Below are 14,528 nucleotides of genomic sequence, written 5' to 3' on the forward strand. Positions count from 1 at the left end.
TGGGTTGTGGCCCTCGGGTACTTGCATCCCTGCTGTAAGGATTATACTATTCCTTCAGTTTTGTTCCACCATAGTCATTTTCACATCAACAGAATATAAAGTCACTAAGAATGAAGAATTTAGATAGGCCGATATCTAAAATATAGACATTTTACACATTTTTGACAAATGATGAAAGTTAGAAAAACTAAAATATTAATACAAGATAGAAAATAGAAGTTGGATATTCTCTAAACATATTGCTCCAAACATTTCCAGAGACATCAATTGCTCTCAACATCAATGACATCTAGTCAAAATCAAAGGTTTCTCATATTGATAACCAAGTCCACAGAGTTGAGTGATTCTTGCCTGCTCCATTCAAAACCTAAAGTTTCTATTTCTTTCTTTCTACAAAATAAGAAAATAGGCAAGGCTGTCCATGAGTTCAGAAGGCATTAATGGGAGTGCTTGCACTCCATATGATTGAAGCTCTAGTTCAGATACTGGTTTTTAACATTATTGCTTACTGTCTCTCTCTCTCTCTTTTACATTTCTCTATTTGGTGACATAACCCCCATACCTAGAAAAAAACAAACCCAAGCAGTGTTTATTGCATCTGAATACTGAATGTCATGGAAACTGAAAAGAGGAAACCTAGGATGTGTGTATCCTAAAGTGAAGCAGCAGTTTTGAGGCGTTTGTTTCCCTTTTCATTTCTGCCTCACCTGATTGGGGGAAAGGTAGTTAAAAAAAAAAAAAAAAGAAGTAATTGTACGTAAGAAATAAAGGGGTCCATTTACTAAGCCATGGCAAAAAGTGGCCTGTCGTAGTGTGGCTGTGTGTTTTTACCATGTCTGGGAAAAGGGTCTGTGGTAAAATTGAAACCAGCACACGCCTTTATATGGCCTGAGCTCTTAATGCCATCCATTGATCTAGTAGTTAAGGGGTCATGCACTACACTTGCGGTGACCGGTCAGCACGTGCCAAATGAGTCCTGGCACTATGGGCGAGCGCCAAATCCAAAATTACCGCTAGGAGGGCATGCTAGCCTGGCGATAGGGGTTTTGGCACACACTGCAAGCATGTAGAGACTGCCGGGCCTTTGTAAAAGGGCCCCAAATTGTGCCTGTTTGAAATTTTTATTACCATGTTGTGCCTTTTCTGAATAACTGCTACAATAGATTTTTGCTCTGTTCTCTCATAACCAGATCTCTCCATTTCCACAGAATGACTAGCCAAGCAAGGAATAAATTGATAACAGCTAAACAAAATGTTCATTTTCATTCCAAATACTTTGCTTCACAAATTTTATTGGCTAGAATGTTTGTTTACTGCTTTGGCATCATAAAAAGATATTTTAGATTTTAATAGTCATTATTCCTTTCCAGAAACCACTATTCAACAGACGCAGCATATACCCCGGGAACTGAATTGTTGTTTAATTACAAAGCACCAGGCATCAATCAGATCACTGGATTGGCTAAATAAATGAAGTTTATTTAATGTGCTCTGTGCTCCCATGCTAAACAGTGGCAACTGACATGTGCACTGCGTAAGCATAGATGACATTTCGTTTGGCCGGTAAGCTATTCATTCCTCAAAATGTCAGTCACAAATCAAATCTTAACTCATTCTTAACAGATGCTAGAAGTTATATCCCCTTATGTGTAAGACAGATGTTATGTTTGAATGACTGTAAGAAACAACTATCAGCTTCATACGTCTGCTGTTTCGTAACAAACTCTCTTACACTTACAACTGGCATCACCTACTGACTTACAACATATGGGCTGTAATTTAGTAACAGGCCACCTATGTGTGAAGGCCATGTAGGCACTTATTTTTAGCCTATACTAGTACATATACTGTAGGAATAATGGCTAAACTGAAGCCTCAGACTATTTACACCTGCTTAGGAGCAGGTGTTTAAATTAGTATTTAATGTACAGGTGAAAAAGGAGATTTTATATATGTTCATAAATCATTACTCCACCCAAACTCCTCCTCTGAGCACATATACTTTAAAATCAGATATAGTACATGACTAATTACAAAGCATATTCTTTTACGCATGAGGTCATTTATAAGACGTGAACCAATAACGAAAAACATAGAGCTACTGGAACCAAAATATCAATAATGCAAGAAAAATTCCAGACTATTTGAAACGGTTAATCATTTTTGGATCCTTTCAATAAACAATGCAGAGCACATAATTGGATGAGGAAGGAAAAAGCCCTAGAACCCACCTGGGGCCACAAATGTCAGGATTCCAGGAATACAGGGTAAAGTCACCTCTTTGGCTGAAAAAACCTCCCTGTGTTACGTTCAAGACAGTACAACTTTATATTCTGTGCTAAAGTTCAATTCTTTCAAAATATTTATACTGGGGCATAAGAAATGTTTAAGGCACAAAACCCTACTACACAGAAGAAATACAAGTTAAAATTTCTAATGTCATGCACTACTAAATATGTGGTTTATGTTATTGTTTGCCCATGCTCTAAGATTTATGTGGGACAGACTACAAGGCAATTCCGCACGAGGATTATCGAACACAGAAGTGCGGTCCACTGCCTATTGCACAATATTTTGTGACATTTGTGCAGTTTCATCTGTACAATGCAGTGTTATAAATCATGTGCCTCCATTGGCCAGGGGCAGTGACCATAGATCATTACTGCGAGATGTGAATAAGAGTGGATTTTTTGTTTGGGCTCAGAAGAACCGACTGACCTCAATGAAAAATGAATGGCAACATTTCTTGTGATTGTGTTTTTTCTGTTAAATGTTTTTCTGATATATAAGTAAAGGTCAAAAGTTATGATATGCACTAGAATGAATAAAGTTCTTTGGTGGGGAATTGCGCTTGGGTATAGTTGTGTAAGATTGGGGCCATTTTCAAGAAAGGAATGATGCAATTTTAAAATATTTTGATATTAAGTTTTTCTATTCTCTAGAAGACATGGTCCTGTAAACCCTGATGCAGCTATTGTGAAATGGTGGCCACCATCAGAGGAACCACTTCACTAGCCTACAGATATCCTGCAGATAAATGCTTTTGTTTCATTTGATGAGCAAGTTGACTGTATTAAAGGTTATTTTGCACTGTTTGCATCTGAGTTTTACTGTTATGAAATTAGTTCTGAAAGAACTGGATTCTGATATTGAAAGAAGAAATACATATAAATATTTTGAAAAAATTGAACTTTAGTACCAATATAAGTTGTACTGACAAACTTAACACAGGGAGGTTTTTTCAGCCAATGAGGTGACTTTACCCAGTGATCCTGGAAGCCTGACATTTGTGGCTCTGGGTGGGTTCTGAGGCTTTTTCCTCCCTTATCCAATTTTGTGCCCGGCTTTGTTTATTTGAAAGGGTCCAAGAATTATTGGCTGTTTTGAATAGTCTGGAATTTTTTTGTGTAACTCTATATGACCCCTTTTACATACATATACTGGGATATATGGGAAAAAGATCCTTTATAGAATTACCTCCATGCTGTACAATGCACAACTGGTAAAGTTATAACATTTGCGTTCCTCCTGTACAAATTATAACAGACACAGAGCATACAGTGTTTACTAAATTTCTGTACAGCATAGTACGAAATCATGATTCATGGCTCCATTTTTATTTTAAAGATCACACTGCAAAGTGTACTGGAAGGTTGTGTATATTGCACTGTATAAAACTATTATCTTTAAGCAAGATGGCAAAACAATTATTATTAACTGTGTGAAGATTCTTTCCCACTAGGTACCTGAAACCTAGCCATACCAATATGAAAGTAACCCTAGGTGAGGTTCTCAAATTTTCCAAATAGCTAAGTTTTCCCATAAGTATATGAAATTCTTCCTTTTTGGTACAGAAACCTAAAAGCAAGTCTTGGAAATAAGATTTAGAAAATAAATAAACCATACAGATTTAACTCTGCCCTTATTTCATATCTTTATATGAACAGAAAAGAAAATCAGTATGCAAACAAATAGAAGGCAGCGAAATAACTCTAACTTAAACTGCCATTGGAAGCAGAACAATGTTTTGTTTCTTATTTTCTCAGAAATGCTCAAGTTTTTCATAAAATCATGGGTACTATTTGCAGGGCCCAGTTTAAGATGACAGCATCCCTAAGGAAGGCTGGAGAACGAGTTGGGAGGCGAGGATTCTCCCCCAGAGATTACAGAGCATGGTCCTAAAGCCAGCAGAATCAGACTCCTGTTCAACCCAGGTTATTTGGTACCTTCATATTTGGCACCATAGGCAATTGCCTATGTTACTTATGCCTAAATCCGGGTCCGACTTTGTCAGCACTAATTACGTATTTAATAGTGCAATCTGTGTTGACTGGAAAATTCTAGCTTGCTTGGACTGCTATGCTAAAGAGTGATGTGTCTACACAGAGATCACAATTCTGAACAGAAGTAGGAAAAAACCTAACTACATTAGATATGCCAATATCACCTCTGAAGAATGCTTTGTATGTTTATAAGATGAAAAAAAAAAACCAGACCATTTTTAATGGCAAAGGCAGAGTTATCTTGCCAGTTTAAATTTGAATATGATAAAAATGTGATTTTATGGTGTGAATACAGGCATAACTAATCCAAAACATTCCTCAGTATAGTACAGAGGAAAAAGGAAATATTGACGTAAGCAATCAGAAGTCTTTCATTGGTTACACAATGAAAAGAAGTGGGCCTAGAGAAGGGTGGCATTCTCACTGAGATCTCTTTATAAATTCAAACGATAAAAAGATCGGGCATGGATGTGGTTGCATGATATGGCAACGTTTAAAAGCTGTAATGTGAGAGAGCAATGAGGCTCCTGCCTACTATAATGGCCAGACAGAATAGAAATACGCATCTCTCAAAACACAGTGGTTATTTACTGTTATGTCATTACGCCAGCTACAGAGATTTATTGATGATAATTTTAAATTACTGCTTTCCCCCTAATATCTGTAGTGATTTTATATTGTGCATATTAGCATAATCTTCCAGCTAAAGGTCTATTTCAATATATAAATGCTGATTACTGCAGCTGTGTTATTTCAGTGCTAACTTCAGTGGATGCTGTTTTCCAGATTAATCAGGTGTCTACACACACATATGTGGATCTCCTACAAATACCTCTTGGAGCCTGTGACATGTGCTGAAAATTTGGTGGGGATAGCACTAATCCTAGGAAGGATACACAAGCAGATGCAAAGCCATGGTGATCTCAACAGCCTACCTTTTTGTTGTTGTTAAAAGTAAGAGCTATTTGAAGTCTACGTAATCCAAAATGCACTGTGAGAAGAATGAGGGAGCTTTTCAGAAAGCTGTACCAAAAGAAGGCTCAGAACCTAGTAAATGGTTTTAAAAGTTCAGAAATAACCCTGAGTTTGTTTTTGGGTTTAGTGTCAGTTGCAATGTTTTGGAAGTGCCAAGGTTGTCTTTATACTCTGATTGCTCTTTTATTAAGAGAATAATCAATTTAATCCTCAATTTCTCCTACTTTATCATCTTCTCTTTGACAGCATGCCTGTGTGACCAGAGGCCCTTTTGCTGGCTGGACCTAGACCCTCAGAGCTGCTCTTCTGCTTGCAAGAGCCACTACAGTAGCAACAGCCAACTTTGCTCCTAGGAGCTGGAACATCATCTCTACAACACATCAAAGTTCTGCTGGCTCCAGACAAGAGACCCAAACTTGAAATCTTTTGAGCAGCAGTGTTAAAACTTGAGACCCAGGGCTGGCCATGCACTTAGAGTTTTATGCTAGATATGTGTGTGTGTGTATGTTTCTTTCTCTACATAAATATATATACATAGAAACACAAGTAGCATACCACCAGTATAAATATATACATTTGCAGTCAATTAATGGATTCTAACATGTGCCCAAATGTTTGGCCTTGATTTTTTTTCAACAACTGGGGTGTTCATGGATAGCTTTAATGGGTACTCTTAGAACCATTCTCAACATCATAGGTCTAAATTTGCTCAGATTTTGTTTTTAAACTTGAAAAATAGTAAACTTTCAATCTTTTTTTCAGTGTACATTTCACGAATCAATTTGACATTCCAATGATATTTAAATGTGATACAATTTTTGTTAAAGCTGTCTTATCATTAGTTAGAGCCTCATAATGCATGGTCACATGATACTGTCTAAGAAATCACAAATCTTGATTTTTTACAACCATTTTCTAAATATAGAAACATAAGCATTGAGTTATGTTGAATTTCTTCTTATTGTTTTTTTTAATACACATACAACCTAAAAGCTACCAGAAATAGATGCAACATTTTATAATACAGCCTGAGAAGTCCATTATGTCAGCAAAGGAGTAGCTGTAGCTGGTATTTCTTGGTTATGCCTGCTACGATAACTAGTCAGAACATAGAATTGTTGCTCCCTGAGGTTTGATATATGTAGTAAAACAAGCTTTCTCAAGTAAAGACTTGTAGAACTACAGTTTTTAAATGAAGTGGAAATTTGCAGTTTTCATAAAAAGCAGGAGATTGACAAGACTAATAAGACACACCCAAAGTAAAGGAAGGCACCGTGAGAGCCTCACAATGCAGTTTCAATCTTGTTCTTCATAACCTACTCTCATATGAAGCTTAGATTTCTCCTGAGTAGAAAGTACCAATTATATTCCATATACTAGACTCCCTCATAAAGTTGTTATGAAAATTCTACCACATTAACTTCCCTGAACGTTATGGTCAGCTAAAATTCCTTTTTATTCAGCTGAAGCTACACATTTAAAGGAACCAATCTCAAAGATTATTAGAAGATTATGATCAGAAACAGCAGTAGTTGTAGAGAAGAAATGAATACATACAAGCACCAGGCCTACTACAAAGAATTTAACAAAGAAATCAAAGAAAAAAACAGACACAGGGTAACACCACAAACAGAAAACAGTAGAAGGGTATTAGAAAGTTTTGTACTCCCTTTTATAGCTGCAAAAAAGCACAGGTAACACAGACAACACAAATTTAGTAATTTCTTAAATCAATTTTTTACCATAAGCCCTTACATTCAAAATGGTAAACGGCAGCAAATCCTTTGGCACCAGCCACACCCATCGCCAGCGACAGGATTTGATGCTATGAAGATCTGACAATCTGGGCACCAAGGATTACTGTAAAATTAATTAGATTTTATTTTAAAAATTAAGTTGATTGAGTAGTAATATTAAATAAGCCCAATCCTTTTATTATGGTGTAGAAGCCAGGAAGCACTCCTCCATGCCTTATAAGGCATTTGAAAGACCTCTTATGCTAAACAGCATGCATCCACAGTATCCCTTTCATAGGGTGCATAAGGCAATGGAAAAGTCAGGAGAGAGAGAATGTATGGCACATTACTATCTTAAAAAGTATAAGTGTGCTCTGTGAAACATTTGCTCATCTGCTCTGAGAACAAAAGTTTAGATTCAACAGTCTAACATGGGACTGATTCTGCAGCATATTATGAGGACCAGCTACATTCCTAAATTTAATAGAACAGCAAGCTAGGGATAAAGATTACCCCAATATAGAATCGGAGCACCCCTCCAGTGAATCAAGTCACTCTCCAAAGTCCTGAAGCAACACAGGTTAACTGCAAAGCTAATATCTGAATTTCAGAGAAATCTGAGGTTTATTGTTGTGCACTAAGCTTCACGCTTAAAGTTAATGTTTATGTCCTAAACTTATGGTCTTATAATGAATGATAACACCAGTTGGTAGAATGACAATCATTTTATGGATTAGAATTCATCTATTTTGCAGGAACTCATCACTGGAGTGGACTTTCTAGAACTAAGTCTATTTTAACTGTTACCCCTTTTCAAAAACAGACGTGTGCTGCTGTGGGATTTGACAACTCTGTCTTAAAGCCACCTTGGCGTTTCATTAGCCTTGTACTTCTTCATAACAGATCAAACCACCGAGGTGGGGGGGGGGGGGGGGGGGGGGAGTGGGTAATGGGTTCCATGTGAGACCCCAGCATCTTCATCGCCGCATCCTTTTGCTTTGATCAAGTATTAGTTTCCTCTCACCACAGTGCTTGGGATCAGAATATGTAAACATTGACAAAAAACAGCAGCGCTGTGACCTTGTTTCCACTCTCTGGACAAATTCCATGGGACTATTTAGTCAGAACTGCTGTGAGCTCCCTTTGCTTGTATGGAAGTCACTGGGATTTCCGCTGTAACTTAGCATCTCCTTTACTTTGGCCTCCTTCTGGCAGATTAAGAGAAAAAAAAAAAAAGAGAAGAGAAAAAAAATCAGCTGCAGTATATATCTATAGCCATTTTAGTTACAATCTATTTCATTTGCCTTTATACAAACTAACTTGCGATATTAAGTATGGACAATGCTTTAACTGAAAGGCAAAAACATTTTCCAGCTGTTTACACTATCTTGTTTATACGTTACTCTACTAGAATTTCTCAATCACTCTAGTATACACTGGTATAGAGATCTATCAAAGAATTAATAGCAGGGATGTTCATTACTCTAAATCTGGTTACTGAGATATTGTTTTATTCACTTGTTTCTGTAGTGGGCATAATAAATTGTATTCTCAGACCTATCTATGTTATTTTCAAGGGAGAAATGTAGCCACTGAAAAAACAATGCTGAATTCTCCATCTTGGGCTCAGGAGCAAGTAGTCCACAAGCCTCTCTTTCCCCCTGTCCACCTTTGGAAAGTGCATGAATCCATCCACAAAGTGCAACATTCCTTCACAAAGGTGATCAAGATCCATATTTCTCTCAAGTTATAAGAACATAAGCATTGCCATACTGGGACAGACCAAAGGTCCATCAAGCCCAGTATTCTGTTTCCAACAGTGCAATACATTTTATGCTGCTTATACTAGAAATAAGTAATGGATTTTCCCATCTTAATAATGGCTTATGGACTTTTCTTTTAGGAAGATATCCAGACTTGCTAAGTTTTACCTCATTCTCTGGCAAAGAATTCCAGAGTTTAATTACATGTTGAGTAAAGAAATATTTTCTCCAATTTGTTTTAAAATTACTACTTTGTAGCTTCATCGCGTGCCCCCTAGTCCTAGTATTTTTAGAATGAGTAAACAAGCGATTCACATCTACCCATTCCACTCCACTCATTATTTTATATACCTCTATCATACCTCCCCTCAGCTGTCTACGCCAAGCTGAAGAGCCGCTTCAGCCTTTCCTCATAGGGAAGTCATCCCATCCCCTTTATCATTTTCATCGCCCTTCTCTGTACCTCTTCTAATTCCACTACCCTAATTCAACATCCATCTAGCTCTACAGTAATTCAACATTCATCCACTCAGAAATCCAACATCCATCTTTTCAATCAGTCAGTTTATTCAGGATCCAGTTACCAAAGGACTCATCCACCTCTTGTTTCAATTACTGTAGTAAATTATTTGTTTACTAATTTCTAATAAACACAGTTTGAAATCGAGGGAAGAGAGTGTCTAACTTTTGAATACTGGGCTTGTATAGCCAACTGTTTAATAATGCATGCAATGTGTTATGAGAACAGTACAGAGGCATCAGGCTTGTGCTTTTTCTGTAGTGACGCCCGGGATGTGGAACAGGCTCTATCCGCCTTTTCTCTCCTCTGCCTCTTCGAATAGCGGTCATTTATCGTCCCCCTGATAAGTCCCTTTCATCCTTTCTCAGTGACTTTGACGCCTGGCTTGCCTTCTTCCATGATCCTTCCTCCCCCTCTCTCATCCTTGGTGACTTTAATATTCCTGCTAATGATCCTTCCAACTCTTATATTTCCAAGTTACTCGCTTTAACGTCCTCCTTTAATCTCCAACTATGCTCCACCTCCCCCACTCATCAAAATGGTCACTGTCTTGATCTCATCTTCTCCTCCAACTGTTCACCCTCTAGTTTCCTTGCCTCTGATCTTCCCTCCTCTGATCACCATCTTATAACTTTCACACTTAAATCTCCTCCCTCCCAGTCCCGTCCTATCTTATCTAATTTATCTAGGAATCTTCACGATATTGACCCTTCATCCCTATCCTCCCATGTTTCAAACCTCCTCTCTACTGTGGCACCATCCACGTCTGTCAACGAAGCTGTTTCTTCTTACAACAATACTCTATCCTCTGCCTTAGACACTCTTGCACCTTTGATGACCCGCCCTGTAAGGCGTACAAAACCCCAACCTTGGCTGACTTCTAATATCCGCTACCTACGTTCCTGTACCCGCTCCGCCAAACGCCTCTGGCGGAAATCTCGAGCCCTTGCTGATTTCTTACACTTTAAGTTCATGCTGACCTCCTTCCAATCTGCTCTTTTACGTGCCAAACAGTATTATTATATCCAACTGACCAACTCTCTTGGCTCTAAATCCTCGACTTCTCTTCACCACATTGAACTCTCTCCTCAAGGTGCCCCCTCCCCCAACTCCCCCTTCATTATCTCCTCAGACCCTTGCTGAATTCTTTCACAACAAGGTTCAAAAGATAAACCTTGCTTTCTCTACCTCACCACCTCTCCCTCCACTAGTCCGTTCCCCTCTCTCTCCTTCCCCTCATTCCCTTTCCTCCTTTCCTGAAGTTACTATTGAGGAAACTACACTTCTCCTTTCTTCCTCAAAATGTACCACCTGTTCCTCTGATCCCATTCCCACCCACCTTCTTAATGCCATCTCTCCTGCTCTTATTCCTTTTATCTGTCACATTCTCAACCTCTCACTTTCCACTGCGACTGTCCCTGCTGCCTTTAAACATGCTGTGGTCACACCTCTCCTTAAGAAGCCTTCACTCGACCCTACTTGTCCCTCTAATTACCGACCCATCTCCCTCCTTTTCTCTCCAAATTACTTGAGCGTGCTGTTCACCGCCGCTGCCTTGATTTTCTCTCCTCACATGCTATTCTTGACCCACTACAATCTGGTTTTCGCCCTCTCCACTCAACCGAAACTGCGCTTACTAAAGTCTCCAATGACCTATTACTGGCTAAATCCAAAGGTCAATATTCCATCCTCATTCTTCTTGATCTTTCAGCTGCTTTTGACACTGTCGATCACAGCATACTTCTCGATACCCTGTCCTCACTTGGTTTCCAGGGCTCTGTCCTTTCCTGGTTCTCTTCCTACCTCTCCCTCCGCACCTTTAGTGTTCACTCTGGTGGATCCTCTTCTACTTCTATCCCTCTGCCTGTCGGCGTACCTCAGGGTTCTGTTCTTGGTCCCCTCCTCTTTTCTATCTACACTTCTTCCCTTGGTTCATTAATCTCATCCCATGGCTTTTCCTACCATCTCTATGCTGATGACTCCCAAATCTACCTTTCTACCCCTGATATCTCACCTTGCATCCAAACCAAAGTTTCAGCGTGCTTGTCTGACATTGCTGTCTGGATGTCTCAACGCCACCTGAAATTAAATATGACCAAAACCGAGCTTCTCATTTTCCCCCCCAAACCCACCTCCCCACTCCCCCCATTTTCTATTTCTGTTGATGGCTCTCTCATTCTCCCTTTCTCCTCAGCTCGAAACCTTGGGGTCATCTTTGACTCTTCTCTCTCCTTCTCTGCTCATATCCAGCAGATTGCCAAGACCTGTCGTTTCTTTCTTTACAACATCCGTAAAATCCGCCCCTTTCTTTCCAAGCACTCTACCAAAACCCTCATCCACACCCTTGTCACCTCTCGTTTAGACTACTGCAATCTGCTTCTTGCTGGCCTCCCACTTAGTCACCTCTCCCCTTTCCAGTCGGTTCAAAACTCTGCTGCCCGTCTCATCTTCCGCCAGGGTCGCTTTACTCATACTACCCCTCTCCTCAAGACCCTTCACTGGCTCCCTATCCATTTTCGCATCCTGTTCAAACTTGTTCTACTAACCTATAAATGTACTCACTCTGCTGCTCCCCAGTATCTCTCCACACTCATCCTTCACTACACCCCTTCCCGTGCACTCCGCTCCATGGATAAATCCTTATCTGTTCCCTTCTCCACTACTGCCAACTCCAGACTTCGCGCCTTCTGTCTCGCTGCACCCTACGCCTGGAATAAACTTCCTGAGCTCCTACATCTTGCCCAATCCTTGGCCACCTTTAAATCTAGACTGAAAGCCCACCTCTTTAACATTGCTTTTGACTTGTAACCACTTGTAACCACTCACCTCCACCTACCCTCCTCTCTTCCTTCCCATTCACATTAATTGATTTGATTTGCTTACTTTATTTATTTTTTGTCTATTAGATTGTAAGCTCTTTGAGCAGGGACTGTCTTTCTTCTATGTTTGTGCAGCGCTGCGTACGCCTTGTAGCGCTATAGAAATGCTAAATAGTAGTAGTAGTAGTAGTTGTGGCCAGACTGGAATCTAATTATTTAGAATTCTGCAAGTTGGTAAATACCTATTTGTTTGATAAAGGGCGGTGGGAGTACTACTACTACTACTTAACATTTCTAAAGCGCTACTAGGGTTACGCAGCGCTGTACAATTTAACATAGAGGGACGGTCCCTGCTCAAGGAGCTTACAATCTAAGAGACAAGTGAACGGACAGTCCGATGGGGGGGGGGGGGGGGGGGGGGGGGGGGGGGGGTCTTGGGAGCCACACAGTGCGCCTGAAACAGAACAAAGAGACCACATGACAGGAGAGAGATGGGAGAAGCGACCCTGGAAAGTTGACAGTGCAATAGTTAAGATACAAATGGATAAACTGGCTAGACCAATTAATCTGACACCCTAGTAATATAGAAAATGATAGAAAAAAGACCAAATTGGGCATTCTGTGTTTCTTTATTCAGTGTCACCTGTAGTGTGGGCTTGAAAGCTATTCTGTACTAGGGATGGCCCTACGCTGTCTATTAAAATGTTTCATTACATATTGTGTTGACATTGTAACTAGTCCTTTATTTTCTTACTCCTGTTACTCTACCTTATCTGTCTATATGTTCCATCTTTGCTTACACCCTATGCTGTATATTAAAATGTTTTATTGTATATTGTGTTGGCATTGTAATGTAGCATACTATGCCATACTTTGTATTCTTGTTTGAATATTTTTACTGCTGTAATTGTCTATTGCTTATGTTTGATTTATTCTTACTGTACATCACCTTGAATGAATTCCTTCGAAAAGGTGGTAAACTAATCCTACTAAATAAATTAAATAACTTCAGCATCTACCACTCTCTCTTTTTTTTCTCAGAAGTTCGGATCAGAGCTTTGGAGGACGCAATTTGCGTTCGCCTGCGGCCGCCTCTACTAACCTGCCACCGGTGCCTCGTGCTGCCTGCCCCTACCCAAGCCACTGGACTGCCTCTGTACCTGTCTGGCCTGCAGGCTGTAGTGCTTCCTCGGGCTCCTGTCCTGTGTGAGGCAGCGGCACTTGGCATTTCAGGAAAGGATCGCGTGATTGGGGCTGCTCTTCCGTCTCTGGGGAATGGAAATGGAAGTAATACATGCCGCTTCTGACTAGCACTCAGTGACTCACCCATGCACACCGATATATTTGCAGCCATTGATTGCATGCATTATTACATCACTTGCATGCATTGGTGCATGGTTCCAGACAGCTTTGTTTGGATTCTAGCAATTGCTTCTGGTTTTGATTTCAAGCCTGTCTCTTCTTTTTTTACCTTATTTTTCATGTTTGTTTGTGCATAAAATGTGCATGTTTAATAACTGTGCCCGCTGCTTCTAAAACGATCTTTGTTTGGGTCCACTTTCAGCATGGTATATATTCCTGTTTTTTTAATACGCATCGGTGGTGTGATACTTGCTTGGCCTCAACGTAGGGGGTGGGACAGGTGGGGGCATGGGGTGAGAGGTGGGGGCATGGGGGTGCAAAAACAAAAAATTGGTCTGGGGTGCCACAACCTCTTGAGCCGGCCCTGCAGACAGTAGAAAAATAGAGGAGTCAGAGTTGAAGGTTTGGTGTACCAACTCCACAGCCCTGCAGTATAGCACTCAGACAGACATGTTATAAAAAAAAAAAAATTCCTTACAAAGAGGAACCATTGAATTGAATCTTTCTAGGAAAGGCACCCAGGAGAAAGGCATAAGAAAAAAAACTGGTGCCTTGGTGCCCCTTACCTGTGTATCCTTGCTGCAAGTGAACAGGTAGAGGGGAATGAGGGAGGTTGGCTGCATGTTGAGAACTTGTCTGTAAACCCTTCAGTAGATCTAAACAGGAGGAAGAGAGAGATAGCAAACCAGGAATTACAGATCCAAAACACACTATAAGCATTAAAGATAAAGTGAAGATATCCCCAGTGCTGAAAGGAGCTTCGTATCTGAAACTCAGATTGGTAAGTGCCACAAAAGAAAAAAGCAACAGTAAGTCTAAGTTATCCATTGAAAAAAAAAAAAAGCAAAGCAACAACCAAACAACTAGAACCCACTGCCCTTCTGTTACCTACAATGGTAGTACAAACATTGGTTGATTGGAACTTATTAAGAGCATCATAATTTGTTTCCTCTTTAATGTACATTTACTGGCAAGGATTGGGCAAATCTTATTCTATATCCCATAAATGACATTTTGCTACAACGCTTTATAAGTATAAAAACTAACTGTCTGACTCAATTACATAACAG

The 14,528-nt window shown here is 39.8% G+C and overlaps 1 protein-coding gene across 2 annotated transcripts in view; it reads right to left on the minus strand.

Annotated features, from left to right (window-relative positions):
• Nucleotides 1–806: 806 nt before the first annotated feature.
• UBN2 (ubinuclein 2) overlaps nt 807–14,528 on the minus strand; it is a 371,797-nt gene continuing 358,075 nt past the window's right edge. The window contains exons 14-15 of one of the 2 annotated variants that reach the window (XM_030207117.1): nt 14,025–14,114; nt 807–8,199 (exon numbers count right to left, since the gene is read on the minus strand). In XM_030207117.1, the coding sequence (XP_030062977.1) occupies nt 8,153–8,199; nt 14,025–14,114 (137 nt within the window). In that variant the 3' untranslated portion in view covers nt 807–8,152. Of the gene's footprint in view, nt 8,203–14,024; nt 14,115–14,528 lie in introns of both variants that reach the window. The other variant, XM_030207109.1, reaches the window with a different exon arrangement.

The sequence above is a fragment of the Microcaecilia unicolor genome, chromosome 1 (assembly GCF_901765095.1).
Source record: "Microcaecilia unicolor chromosome 1, aMicUni1.1, whole genome shotgun sequence".
In the NCBI taxonomy this organism is placed as follows: Eukaryota; Metazoa; Chordata; class Amphibia; order Gymnophiona; family Siphonopidae; genus Microcaecilia; species Microcaecilia unicolor.